General features: G+C 43.4%; 1 protein-coding gene across 4 annotated transcripts in view; it reads left to right on the top strand.

The window, feature by feature from the left end:
- ADAM19 (ADAM metallopeptidase domain 19) overlaps positions 1 to 14,367 on the top strand; it is a 116,615-nt gene that overhangs the window by 72,663 nt on the left and 29,585 nt on the right. For all 4 annotated transcript variants that reach the window (XM_023726563.1, XM_004371259.2, XM_023726561.1 and 1 more), the window contains 5 exons: positions 835 to 1,001; positions 2,982 to 3,066; positions 4,300 to 4,439; positions 6,708 to 6,885; positions 9,314 to 9,403. In XM_023726563.1, coding sequence (XP_023582331.1) covers positions 835 to 1,001; positions 2,982 to 3,066; positions 4,300 to 4,439; positions 6,708 to 6,885; positions 9,314 to 9,403 — 660 coding nt within the window. The remainder of the gene's footprint in view (positions 1 to 834; positions 1,002 to 2,981; positions 3,067 to 4,299; positions 4,440 to 6,707; positions 6,886 to 9,313; positions 9,404 to 14,367) is intronic.

Raw genomic sequence — 14,367 nt, forward strand, 5'->3', positions numbered from 1 at the left:
CACTATGAGTCAGAATCAACTCAATTGTTTCTGGTGAAAGTTTGCACAGCAAATTAGGCTCTTATTTAATAATTTCTATACATATTGTTCAGCGACATTGGTTACATTTTCTACATTGTGGCAACATTCTCATTATTTCTGTTCTGTTGCTCTATTTCCATTACTCTAGCTTCCCTGCCTCCCCTGACCTTCTCATCTTTGCTTTAGGGTAAATGTTGCACATTTCTTCTCATATAGATGATTTTTTTTTTTTTAAGGAGCACAGTACTCACAGGTGGTATTGTTTATTTTGTGAAGCAATCTGTTATTCAGCTGAAAGGTGACCTCCGGGAGTGGTTTCCGTTCAAAGTTTAAAAGTTATCTTAGGGTGATAGTCTCGGTTCCCCTAGTCTCTACCAGTCCAGTAAATCTAGCCTTTTTTTTTTTCAAGAATATGAGTTTTGTTCTATAATTTTCTCCCATTCTATTCGGGACCATCTATTTTGTCCGCGGTCAGAGCGGTTGGTAGTGGTAGCCGGGCTCTCTTCTTTTATAGGGACACCACTCATACCGGATTAGGACTCACTTTACTCCGGTATGACCTCATGGTAATCTAACTGATAACATCTTCAAAGGCCCCATTTCCAAACAAGGTTAGATTCACAGATACCAGGGGTTAGGACTTCAGTGTATCTTTTGGGGGAGAGGGACACTATTCAACCCAAAACACTCCCCTTGGAGGCATGTGGAGAAGAGAAATCTGGTATCTGTTCCCTGAGCTCTTAGGCTAGGAAGAAGCTTATAAATCCTAGGTGATGCTGACAGATAATGTGGCTTTTCTGTGTGTGCTTTCAGTTCTACCGATCCTTGAACATCCGGATTGCCCTCGTGGGCTTGGAAGTGTGGACTCATGGGAATATGTGTGAAGTTTCGGAGAATCCGTATTCTACCCTCTGGTCATTTCTTAGCTGGAGGCGCAAGCTACTCTCCCAGAAGAACCATGACAACGCACAGTTAATCACGTAAATAGCCTCTTCCCCTACGTGTTGGGTTGGTGTCTGATGCAAAGCTAATGCACTAGCCTCTGCCAGCGGCACAGATGCTCAGCATTTGCCTTTCTCTTTCCCTCGTGGTCAGGATTGGTTGTACAAGGCAATCCTGACACTCTGGTCCAGATACTCCAGTATTTCTCAGACCTGTGCTCTGTGCCCAGCACACCCTGGAAAATACTAAAAAGCCTGAGAGGCATAACAATACCAAAAAGTGTTAACAACCTAGATGAGCAAATTAGCCTTACTCACATTCAACAGAGGATCTGAAACCATTGAGTATATATTTGGGAACTGGGCCGCTTTGAAACAGACTTTCTGAGGGGCTCGTCTTGATCTCTGTGGCTCTGTTCAATTACATGAGCCAATATCTCAAGGCAGGTACAGGAGACAGGGTTCCTTGAATTGTCCTTCACCTGTTTCCAGGAGCTCAGGGCTGAGTATCTCAGACTCAAAGTGGCAGATCATGCAGGAACTCTGTGTTTGACGGGAGGGAGACAGTGGGGCGGGGGGCGGGGGGAGGGTGCAGGTTGTATTGGGTGTTCTTCAGTCCCTGGGAAAAAGAACAGACACTGACAAAGGTCGTGGTGGCACATGATAGTCCCCTAAGGGTGATTATTTGATATTTATTAGTACTGGGTTCCAAAGGTATTTCGAGGCAGTTTCAACAAAAGACATATATATAATAAAACCGTTTTTCTTCTGTTCCCCAAATGTAGCTCTGAGTGCTCAGAGCTTGCCTTTGTTTACCCTTTAAAAGGAACTGAGGAAAGTAACTGTACCAGAAACCTGGACAGTGAGTAGTTACCTCACGTGGTACATTGAACGAGGAAGAGTCTTTGGGTACCAGAACATTTGGCCTGAGCTCACACAAGCATGGCACCCTGCTTTGGGCAAGGCCTTGAATCTAGGTTTCCAGTTAGGACTTGCTCAATGCCATAAAATAGGTTTATAAAATAATTAGTACGGCTTCATATAGATTTGTATATGTTTTCCATATGCCTTTGCAGATTGTTTCTCTGAAGGTAATCTGCCTTGAATTCAGCGGGCATCTATTAACCACCATTGTGTATCAGATTGTGTGCTAGGTCCTGGTGACCCCAGAGCAAGTAAAATACAGTCTCAGCTCTCAGAGATTTCATGGCCTAGATAAGGAGACAAACATGGAAATATAAAAGTACCACATAATGAATTTCCACATGGATTCTTTAAATAAATTACATGTTTGTGGCATGCATGAAAACGCAAGTATTTTATTTATTCCTTCTTCCCTACCCTGGATGCATACAGCTGAGAGAGGGATGTATTAAGCTGGGGGAAAAGTTGCTGGCTCTTGGCAGATTAGGTTCATAATTGCAAAACAGAAGCAAAAATGGCTCATTCTTGCACCCAGCTGCACTTTGTGAGGTCCCTGATGGGACACATCTGTTTCCTTGGCCTCAGTGTGATGTGGGGATGAGGCATCAGCCCCCACAGCTGCTGCCCCAGTCCCACCCCCACTGCACACACATACACCACAGAGCCAGGGATGCTGGCATGGGACCCTGGCAGCTGGCAGAAGTGGGCATGATTCACTTCAGCATCAGAGCTTATGCCACCTCCTCCCCCCTCCCTCTGACCTTTTCCTGTGCAGCAGGAATGGGATGCAGGTTTGCAAGCCCTGCCCTTTTCCTTCCAGGGAATGGGGCTATGGGCACATTGTGGGAAAAAGTGGCCTTTTCCCTCCCTTTCTGCTTCTCTGGAGCAGTGGGGGAAGAGGTGAGAGGAAGTGAGAGGTGTTGACCTGGACGTTGTCCAGTTGGCCTGAATACCACGGCTTCTCCCCTTGGGAATGATCTGGAATGTCAGTAGGGCTAAGGAGCACCATGATGGCCACTCGTTCCTGGGCACCCGGGAACAGCCCTTTCAGCCGCCACCCAAGTCATCTCTCTTATTTCTCCTTTTCTCCTGCAGGGGTATGTCCTTCCATGGCACCACCATCGGCCTGGCCCCCCTCATGGCCATGTGTTCCGTGTACCAATCTGGAGGTGTGAACATGGTGAGTCTCAGCCAGCGTGCTGGCATTGCAGAAGGTGATAAAATGCCCTCACACGACAGAAGGTCATCTTTCATAAAATAATTTAATCTTTATTAGTGCAGGAAAAAAAGCTTGGACATGAAGCAGGGCAATTTCTTGAAATGAAACCATTAAGTTCTAAGAGATGGAGGTCTCCAGGAGTGAAGTTTCATTTCTTGTAGTTTATTTTTGATTTTCAAGCTCAGAAGAACCCTGAAGCTATTAAATTAATACATCACTCAGTCTCTCATATGTTCCAAACCAGGGGCAGGGAAATAGTAAGATAATAGAGATAAAAGCATTTTTATTCCAGGTCTTGCATCCTTATGTGTGTCCTTATGACACAAGAGCCTGTCTCAAAGTCATGGTTAGGAAATTACTGTCTTCTTTTGAAATTCTCTCTGACTTTTTGGGGATGCTTTGAAGATTCATTTCTAACCTGTGAATTAGCTACTAAGGAGGCCTGCTGTCCATCCGTATGTCTGTCCCTCCATCCACCTAGTACTTACTAACAAGTGTAGCATAGAGGATAAAACCACAGGCTCTAGAGTCAGAATCAGTTGGGTTCAAATAGCAAATATGACTTTGGGAAAGTTAATGCATTTCCTCCATTGTAAAATAGAAATAAGAATTTTACAGTTTATAATCTTAGAGTTAGAATGAGAATTATAATGTAAGAAACATACCTGCATGTTTAGTAAATCTATTTTTGCTGCTTCTCTTCTATTTTTTGGTTTCTTGAGCTTTTGCTTCTTACGATTAAGCACCAGGCACTGTGCTAGGTGCTGTCCCTGGTGTGTGTCTATCTCACAGGCGTCTCAGAAAGCCCTGGGCCAGAAACACTTTATGTTTGACTAACGTGGTATTTCCCATGTCAGTTCCTTTACATTCTGGAGAGATCTATGTTAAGAGGAAGAATGACAAAATCCTCCTCTTTCATTTATTCAGAAAGTGTTTATTGGTTAGGGAATTTATCAATGGGTCAGACATAGTCTCTAACCTTGAGGAACTCAGGAAGCACGGACTTTTAAGCATTTAACTTCCTAATTAACGGCATCAGTGGATTTAGACTTCCTGTTGACAGCACGTGTGGATTGCCTGTTTGCTCAGGGATGATAGAGTCAGTGGAGAGCAGCACAGCTTGGCTAAGCAAAAGGTCAGGATGTGGATGGGAGGCAGAGCTATCACTTTGACCTGAACTCTCTCCCTGAGCAGGACCACTCCGAGAATGCCATTGGTGTGGCTGCCACCATGGCCCACGAGATGGGCCACAACTTTGGCATGAGCCATGATTCTGCGGATTGCTGCTCAGCCAGCGCAGCTGATGGTGGGTGTATCATGGCTGCGGCCACCGGGTAAGTCAAATAGAAGCTGTCAGGAAGGGTGGGGACGGGGAGGAGAGCAGGACGAGTGTGGCCAGTGTGACTCAAGGGTTTCTCCCAGCTGGCCCCAAGGAGCCTCCCTGATACTTCTGTGGGGGCCTTGGTGAGAAATGTGGTTGTTATAATAAAGAAACTGGAAGAGGACCAAGGAGGCAGGTGTGTGGAAGGAGCGCTAGGTTTCTAGCAGGAGGTTTGGTGCTGCTGGGACCCTAAGATATACTTCATTTCTCTCTTTGGCTGTAAAATTAACCTGACTACATGTATCTTATTTACTTCATGAGTATTTGCTGAGGACTCCCCCTTTTTTTTTAATTTTTTGATGAAAATATATATAACAAAACATACACCTGTTCAACATTTTCTACCTGTACAGTTCAGTGACATTGGTTACATTCTTCTCATTGTGTCACCCTTCTTGCTATCTCTACCCATACTGTTTCACCATCATTAACTTAGACTCTGTGTCCCCTGAACTTCTCCTGTGAGTTTTAGAGTTACTGTTGTCAGTTTGATCTCATATACCCTCATAGATGGCAGGATTGACAGCTGTTTTCATTGCTTGCTGTCCAGACTCCTAACTAATTCCAACCTTTAAGAGAGCACAGTGCTCAAGTAAACATTATTTACTAGTTGAGCTAAACTGTGATTTAGTTTCAAGATGAATTCATGGAATAATTTCGGTTCAAGGCTGAAAGATTATCTCAGGGCAATAGATTCAGGGGTTACCCCAGTCTCAATGGGTCCAATAAGTCTGGTTTCTATAATAATTTGAAATTCTGTTCTACATTTTTCCTCTTTTTGGTCAAGATCCATCTGTTGGGCCAGATGAAGACCCATTTTGATAACAGAACAGCCACAACCTTTGATTTCTCCATCCCAAGGGAGTGTGATAAGTGCTGTTAGATCCCAGCCTTGGTTGAAAGCTCTAATGCAGCCTCCAGAACAAAGAGAAGGAAGGAGAGCATCCACACACACCCCAGGCTGCATTTAGCATGAGGAACAAGGATAAGACAGATGCATCTCCCTTAGGGTCATGAGGGATTTTTTAAAACCACAGTCCTTGAAGGAAAATTCTGGAGTTTCTTTCAAGGACTTATCTCTTAGTGTTTGGACTCAGAGAGCACAGAGCATTGGGTTTTTCAGGACCTGAGCCACTTTGGGGGAGGCATCCCAGTGGGAGCTTGTGTTTTCCCCACCCCAAACCTTTAGAGCCTGCTTATGGTTTTCAGAGAATGGCATTTTCTTGTCTCCAAGAGGAAATACAGCTTTCTTGGAAATCCAGTGTTCAGTGTTTTTTCATCATTTCTTGGCTGTGACATACAACGGATGATGTTCACATGCAGGATACAACTCCATGGGTCATTCCCAGACCCCTGTCAGCTCACAGTTACTCTGAGTGCACCCTTTCCATCTCAATCAAAAAAAGCATATCTGAAGACAAATGTTTAAAGAGTTACCTTAATTACTATTCCAATTTGTTTTTAAATTGTTCACAAATTTAGCAGTTTAACAATTATTAGTAACAAATTACTTGTCATATACCTGAAATCCTCCAGTGTTTAACTTCTAATTCATTAAAAAAATGGGATCGTTTTGTAGACCAAAATGGCGATACTGTCCCTCAATCACAGGAAGGTATGACTTTTGATTTTGTTTTCCCAATAGTGGGACCCAAAGCCTTTCACACTCTTTTTGTGATAGGGTGTGCATTTGTGAGATGGCTGGTTGGCTGAGTTTAGAGTCTCCTCTGCAACTTTAGAACAGAGGTCAGGTCAGTAGCCCATGAAGAAATTAAGCCCATGACTTTGACCATTTGGCCTGGTTCTCTAGCCCAAGAAAACTTCCATCTAATATCAGCTTCAGGAAAGACTTGAGTTGGCTGGTATTTTATTCATTAGTTCTAAGGCTCCAGAGACCTATTGAAACACACTCATAACCCCTTCCTTATTGTAGTCCTTTCATGCAAAGGGCAGAAATTGCTGCTTCTGATTCTCAAATACCTCCTCCATGCTGAGTAAGGAAAAAAAAAAGCATCGTGGGATGGTTAATATTTCATTATTAAGGGTGAAAGAATTCTAAGTTAATATATTGGTGAATGTTCTAAAGGGGGGGGGGAATTTATGTGCATGGACTATGGGGTTGGAGTCCAGGTGGAATCACCCACTACGTAGCAGGATTGACAGCTGTTTTGATTGCTTGCTACCCAGACTCCCAACTAATTTCAACCTTGTTCTCTGCCAGGCACCCCTTTCCCAGAGTGTTCAATGGATGCAACAGGAAGGAGCTGGACAGGTATCTGCAGTCAGGTGGTGGGATGTGTCTCTCCAACATGCCAGACACCAGGACGCTGTATGGAGGCCGGAGGTGTGGGAACGGATACCTGGAAGACGGGGAAGAGTGTGACTGTGGGGAGGAGGAGGTAAGGTGTTGTGGTGGTGGTAGTAGGAGGGGAGAATGTATCCTGGTTTCAAAGCTCAAGGTCAAAAGAGAAAGCAACAGTTTGGCAGTTCCTCAAAAAGTTAAGCATAGAACTACAATATGACTCATCGGTTCCACTCTTAGGTATACCCAAGGGACCTGAAAGTAGTAACTCGAACAGGCACATGTACACCAATGTTCACTGCAGCACCTATTCACAATAGCCAAAAGAGGGAAACAATCTACCTGCCCATCCGTGGATGAATGAATAAACGAACTGTGGTACATACACACAAGGGAATACTGCTCAGCCACGAAGAGAAATGAAGTCCTGATCCATGCTACAACATGGCTGAAGCTTGAAAACGTTATACTCAGTGAAATAAGTCAGTCACAAAAGGACAAATATTGTATGATCCCACTAAAGTTCATTAGTGGTTACCAGGGGTGGGAGGGAGGGGGAAATGGGGAGCCGTTGGTTAGGAAGTAGTGAGTGTTTGTTTATGTTGGCGGGAAGTTTGGCAACGATTATGGGTGACGGTTGCACAATACGTTTAATGTACTTGGTATTGCTAAATTGTACACCCCCAAAATGTTGAATTGGCAAATGTTGTGTTATATACATTTTTATAATTAAAAAAAACCAGATAAAAACTTAAAATAAAACTGATAAAATGTTTACCAAAAAAAAAAAAAGAGAGAGAGAGCAATTGGAAATTTCTGAATCACAGACATTTCCTACTCATGGCTATCAAAGACCCCATCACGATAGGATGTGGCGAGTAAACCTTAGACATGGACCACTTCTGCAGCCTCTCCCAGTTTGGGGTTGGCACTGTTTGTATCCACAGCCAGAGTGGAATTCTCTTTGTGAGTGTCTGAGTCTCACCAGGAACCACGCTCATCTGGCGTGTTGGTTGCCTCTTCCCGAGTGGAGCAACAAATGGCCTCCTTGGCCCTCTAGCTGCACTGAATTTATTCTAGAGGCCACACGGCTGGATATATGGATTCAAACCTGGGCCTTATGAGGATGCTTAAAATAACAAGCTTGGGCCGCTTAGCCTGGAGAATAGATGATTGAAAGAGGATGTAGGAAGTGCTGTCAGATCTCAGAAGGGCTGTTGTGAGGAAGAAGGAGCAGAATTCGTTTATGTATAATACATTTCTTCCTTCTGATCTTCACAGTGATCACAGTGATCACAGCATAGCACAGTCATTTTGAACAGTTGCATATTTTTTTGAAAAAAAGCAGAACTGGCTAGTTTTGTTACTGTATTTTATGGACAAAAACATACATTTTAACATGCGGTAACAGTTTGGGGAAGAATACAAGAGTAACCGTTAACTGTGGGGTACGATCGAAAGTCTATATGTGTGGAAAAGTCTATTTGATTTAATAACTCGTTAATAACTAGTTTTATAATTCTAGTTTGATTTTTTTTTTAAACCCCATCATGTAACTTTCATAATAAAAAAGAATTAGTTAAAGACACCACCATTCCACCACCACGGGTCCAGAGAGATCAGCCCCACCCCCTTCAGAAAGGAGGGAGCTGTACTAGCATGGCGGGACCTGCAGGGTTGGGGAGCAGCCCGAAAGTGGGCTCAGCAAGTCGGCTTATATTTGGAGCAGCTGTTTATTCAACAAGTACAGTAAAACCTGCAAAAGTCAGAACCTGTGTAAGGCGGAAACCTGTCAGAGAAGGAAAACACAAACGTTTTCCACTAAAAGGAGAGATAGAAAAGTAAGACTGCACCCTGCCAAAGGTGGAAAACTTGCAAGACCCAGGAGAACAAAGCAGTCCTGTCAAGTTCTGGCTCTCTCAGGCTTCAGTGTATTTACCGAGAGCAGTGTACTACCTTGGGTGCTAGGGATAGGATGGGGAGCAAAAAGGTGCCTATCCTCGTGGAGTTCACAGTCTAATGGGGAAACACGCATGACCAAATAATTGCAAAAGCTTATAAAAATACTATCGTAAGTGCTGGGAGGGCACATTACACGGTGCTTTCAACATATCTATCATCCCTTTGATGGTACGAACGGTTAACTTGCTTGGCTGATAACCAAAAGACTGGAGGTTTGAGTCCACCCAGAGGTGCCTCAGAAGAAAGACCTGGCAATCTGTTTCCCTAAAATCAGCCATTGAAAACCCTACAGAGTGTACTTCTACTGTGACACACATGAGGTCGCCACGAGCTGGAATCAACTGTACAGCAACTATTTTTTTTTAGCCCTAAGTGCTAAAGGTATAAAGTGATTTTTTTTTTTGGCAGAGTTCCTAGGAGCTTGGGCTCCAGAGGTGTTTTGGGGTAAGGGGGTGGGGAAATGCAGGAGGTGGATGAAGACCTCACCCCTCCCAGCCTTCCTGTCTCCCTGCCTGGCTGCCCCAGAGGCCCTGCTCACACCCCACTCCCGCTGCCTCCCACAGGAATGTAATAACCCCTGCTGCAATGCTTCCAATTGTACCCTGAGGGAAGGGGCGGAGTGTGCCCACGGCTCCTGCTGTCACCGGTGTAAGGTAAGGCCTTTTTCCCCCAGCCCAGGCTTCTGACCTGACAGCAGACTGCTCCGCTGGGCTGGGTCCGGGGGGCGGGTGGGTGATGGTAATGGCTGGGGTTCAGCCTTCAGCCTTGGGGGAGGATGATATTCAGAAATATGGAGCTGGAAAGGCCCTGTGAACAAAGTTCACTATTGCCTATACTGGGCCTTAGGAGTCTCTGGGTGATGCAAATGGTTAACATGGTCAGCTCCTAACCAACAGATTGGAGGTTCAAGTCCACCAGAGGTGCCTTGGAAGAAAGGCCTGGCAATCTTCCAAAAACCAGCCATGGAAAACCCTATGGAGCACAGTTCTACTCGGACACACATGGGATCGCCAGGAGTCAGAGTTGACTTGACAGCAACTTGTTTAGTCTGTGGTTTATACTGGGCCTCACTGAGTTCAAATCATCCCAGAGAGAGTGTCCAGAGAGAGTAGTCTTAATTTTACTTGGAGCTAATAATAATAATAATCATAATTTTGATTAACATTAATGGACCCCTGATTAAATGCTAGGCACTGTGCTGAGCATTTTACATATATTATCTAATCACCTCAGAAGTCCCATGAAATATATATTGTTATCCTCAGTTTAAGATGAGAAAACTGGGATTGAGAGGGAGTAAGTGGCTTATCCAGGATCACAGAGCGAGAAAGGGACTGAACTCAGGTTTCTCTGACTCTAGAGCCCACACCTTTAATATTGATCTGGAAGATAAATAGTATATTACTACTAGGATTAAAAGGCTGGACAATGAATAAGGAAGACCGAAAAAGAATTAATGCCTTTGAATTATGGTGTTGGCAAAGAATACCGAATATACCATGGACTGCCAAAAGAACGAACAAATCTATCTTGGAAGAACTACAGCCAGAATACTCATTAGAAGCAAGGATGGCGAGACTTCATCTCACAGACTTCGGACACGTTATCAGGTGGGACCAGTCCCTGGAGAAGGACATCATGCTTGGTAGGGTAGAGAGTCAGAGAAAAAGAGGAAGACCCTCAACCAGATGGATTGACGCAGTGGCTGCAACAATGGGCTCAAGCATAACAACAATTGTGAGGATGGCACAGGACTGGGCAGTGTTTCATTCTGTTATACACAGGGTCACTATGCATTGGAACCAACTTGACAGCACCTAACAACAACAGCTAGCATTACTATAGGTCCGTAATCTTTTATCCACAATTCTGAAATTCAGGGAATTCTAAAAACCGAAAAAAAATTTTTTTAACTCATTTGGTGGCAAAACTTGACCTGAACTGATGTGAGACGAGTCACAGTCTTTCTTTAAATCACACTTAAAATGAGTTTTTATGTTTCAGTGCAGAAATACTAACGTGTTTGTGACTATAAAGTGCTATCCCAGGCCTTATGGGGAGGAGGGAGTTACATAATATACACGTAGTTGTGCTTACTTACCAATCTGTAATGAACAATTTCAAACGGATTCAAAGATGTGGTGAAACCCATGTGAAATTGTTCACTACAGATGATCTGGTAAGCAGGGTAAGCACCATGCTTACCTTGATTATTGGATAATCTGCCCCTGGGAAGGAGAGAAGTTGTCAAAAAATTTTACAGTGAAAGGATTGATTGAAGTTTTTTCTAAACTAAGTCAGGGGTTTCAGTTGCTTGAAAACATGCACCCAAATGCTGATTGCTTTGCTAAAGTTGATAGAGAGATGTATGAAGTAGTTAGATGTTACCGTGAAATATGTGAAGAAAAAAAGAAAAGGACCATACAGACAACTCTCAACTAATTTTCTGACTAGAAACACCATCCCCATTCCCAGGAATAACCCAGGTGATCCAGAGCCTTGCAAAAGTGAAGTTATTACCGTAACTGACAAAATGCCAGTGTCATCCAACTCTTCTTTATTGTCGGAGTAAATTTTTATGATGTATGTATTTTTTATGTATGTATGTACGGAAAGCTCATTAACAACCTGCGTTATGCAGATGACACAACCTTGCTTTCTGAAAGTGAAGAGGACTTGAAGCACTTACTGATGAAGATCAAAGACCACAGCCTTCAGTATGGATTACACCTCAACATAAAGAAAACAAAAATCCTCACAACTGGACCAATAAGCAACATCATGATAAACAGAGAAAAGATTGCAGTTGTCAAGGATTTCATTTTACTTGGATCCACAATCCAACACTCATGGAAGCAGCAGTCAAGAAATCAAATGACGTATTGCATTGGGCAAATCTTCTGCAAAGGCCCTCTTTAAAGTGTTAAAGAGCAAAGATGTCACCTTGAAGACTAAGGTGGGCCTAACCCAAGCCATTGTGTTTTTAATTGCCTCATATGCATGTGAAAGCTGGACAATAAATAAGGAAGACTGAAGAAGAATTGATGCCTTTGAATTACGATGTTGGCAAAGAATATTGAATATACCGTGGACTGCCAAAAGAATGAACAAATCTGTCTTAGAAGCAGTACAGCCAGAATGCTCCTTAGAAACAAAGATGGTGAGATTTCGTCTCACATACTTTGGACATGTTACCAGGAGGAACCAGTCCCTGAATGAGGACATCATGCTTGGTAAAGTAGAGGTTCAGCAAAACAGAGGAAGACCTTAAACGAGATGGATTGACACAGTGTCTGCAACGATGGACTCAAGCATAACAACGATCATGAGGATGGTACAGGACCAGACAGTGTTTCCTTCTGTTGTACATAGTGTTGCTATGAGTCAGAACTGACTTGATGGCACCTAACAACATGTATATATTAAAATACAAGTTTATATGTAATGTTTCCAACCCCAAATATAGATCAGATTTATAAAGATACTGAAAATAAAAGGCAAAAACAATTAAAACTAAAAAAAAAGAACCAATTTATGAAGGAGTTGTCTAACAGAACCCTGTTGTAAATCGGGGACTACCTGTACTTATGTAATGTTATGTAATATACCGTGTATGTGTATATACACACACGTACATATGTATGTATAATGTCTGCTTTCTAAAATCTGGAAAGTCTGAAACCCTTTTGGCCTCAAGGTCTTGGGGAAGGGGTTGTGGGCCTATGCTTCCACTTTCTACTTACTGAGTGCTCATTATGTGCCAAGTGCTGTTCAAGTGTGTTAGTCTAACTCATTTATTCTTCATAACAACCCCACAAGAGGATTACCCTCATGAGCAGATGAGGACACTGAGGCATAGAGAGGTTAAATAGCTGCCCAAGGCCCCACTGCTGGTTAAGGAGCCCAGCTGGGCTTTGGACCCAGGCAGGCTGGCTCTAGGCTGGGTCTTCTTCCACTTCTCACCGCTCCTGGGTGGCAGCAGTTCCTCCTACGGCTTCCTCCTCCACACACCACCCCCGCCCACCATGGACTGGGGCATAATCCTTTCAGCTGGCTATTAAGTGGCCAGCAAAGTGGTCTCTCTGCCATCTCTCCTGGGAAAACCTGTGAGTGGTGTGGTCACCAGGGGCAGAGGAGGGGCTTCATTCTCAGACAGAGTCTTCCTTGCCTGAGTTGGGAACTCTCTTGACTCAGGCTGGTCCTGGGGTTTTCCCAGGGAGATTGCGCTAGGTTGAGTCATTTGCATATCGGCCCAAAGCCTGAGAATAAGTGTGGAGATCACCTGTCTCACTCATTCCCAGGATCTCAACTTGAGTGTCAGAAAGTGTTTCCTAGAGAGAAGACTGTAGAAAAAGATCAGGTCTCGAGTCTGAGGCCTTCAGTTCAAACCTTGGCTGTGTGATTTTGGGCAACCTATTCACCATTCAGGGCCTAAGTTCTTTACCTATAAAATGAGACTTATTGATAAGGCTAAGGAGCCCTGTTGGTGCAATAGTTAAGCGCTTGGTTGCTTGCTTTCTTTCTTCAAAAGAAAGACCGGGCATTCTGGTCTTGTGAAAAATACAGGCTAGCAAACCCTCTATCACACAGGGTCACTATGAGTTGGAGTCGACTTAACAGTGCATAACAACAACGAAGTTAATAAGACTGCCCACCCAGGGAAGCTGTAAGACTCAGGTGTAAGCTCCAACTTTCCCATTTGCCCAAGGTGTGCTATTGATCGAGTTATTTCATCTGCGAAGTTGGGGGAATAGCTGTATCTATCTCATGGATATTGTGAGAATCACATGAGATCAGTGCTTGGCTCAATAATGGGGATGTATTATTGCTAAAGTGCTTTGTGAATTCAAAGAATATGAATGCTAATTTAATGTGTATGTGTGCACGTGTGGGTTTATTTGTAGATGTTCAGAGGCGAACGTGTATTTGTAGATGTATAGGTGTGAATGAATCTGTGTGTTTGCATATGTGCATTTATATATGCATCTGTGTGTGTGTGTGTGTGTGTGTGTATGTGTGTATGTACTAGTGAACCTGGTTCTGCCACTTACTAGCCATGAGGCTTTGCTTACAGTGCTGAACCTCTTTGAACCTCAGGTTTCATCATCTCTAAAATGGGGATAATTGTATTAATATGACTATCATGAAAACTAAATGAAGTGATATTTGTACTAGGCACTTGGTGGGTGGTCCATAAAATTAGCTATTATCACTAAAGCACTTAGGAAACTGAAAATTGTTGCATAAATATTATTTCTTACCTGCTGTTAAGGTTGCTGAGAAGAGGAAGTGAGTAGCATTTGTGACAACACCTTGAAAACTAGAAATTACTCAGAATATCAGAAAGTTGATGATGGTTGGAGCTAACAAGGTCATGTAAAAAGTGCTGTGAAATAATGTTAAGGAAAATGCTGTTCCGCACTTATACATTCTTTGATGGTTACGAGGGTGGGGAGGGAGGGAGAGGGTATTCACTAACTACATAGTAGACAAGTATTATCTTAGGTGAAGGGAGGGAGAGCACACACTACAGGGGAAGTCAGCACAACTGGACTAAATCAAAGCCAAGAAGTTTCCTGAATACAATCAAACACTTCGAGGGACAGAGTAGCAGGGG

Source organism: Trichechus manatus, unplaced genomic scaffold (genome assembly GCF_000243295.1).
Source record: "Trichechus manatus latirostris isolate Lorelei unplaced genomic scaffold, TriManLat1.0 scaffold00011, whole genome shotgun sequence".
Taxonomy (NCBI): Eukaryota; Metazoa; Chordata; class Mammalia; order Sirenia; family Trichechidae; genus Trichechus; species Trichechus manatus.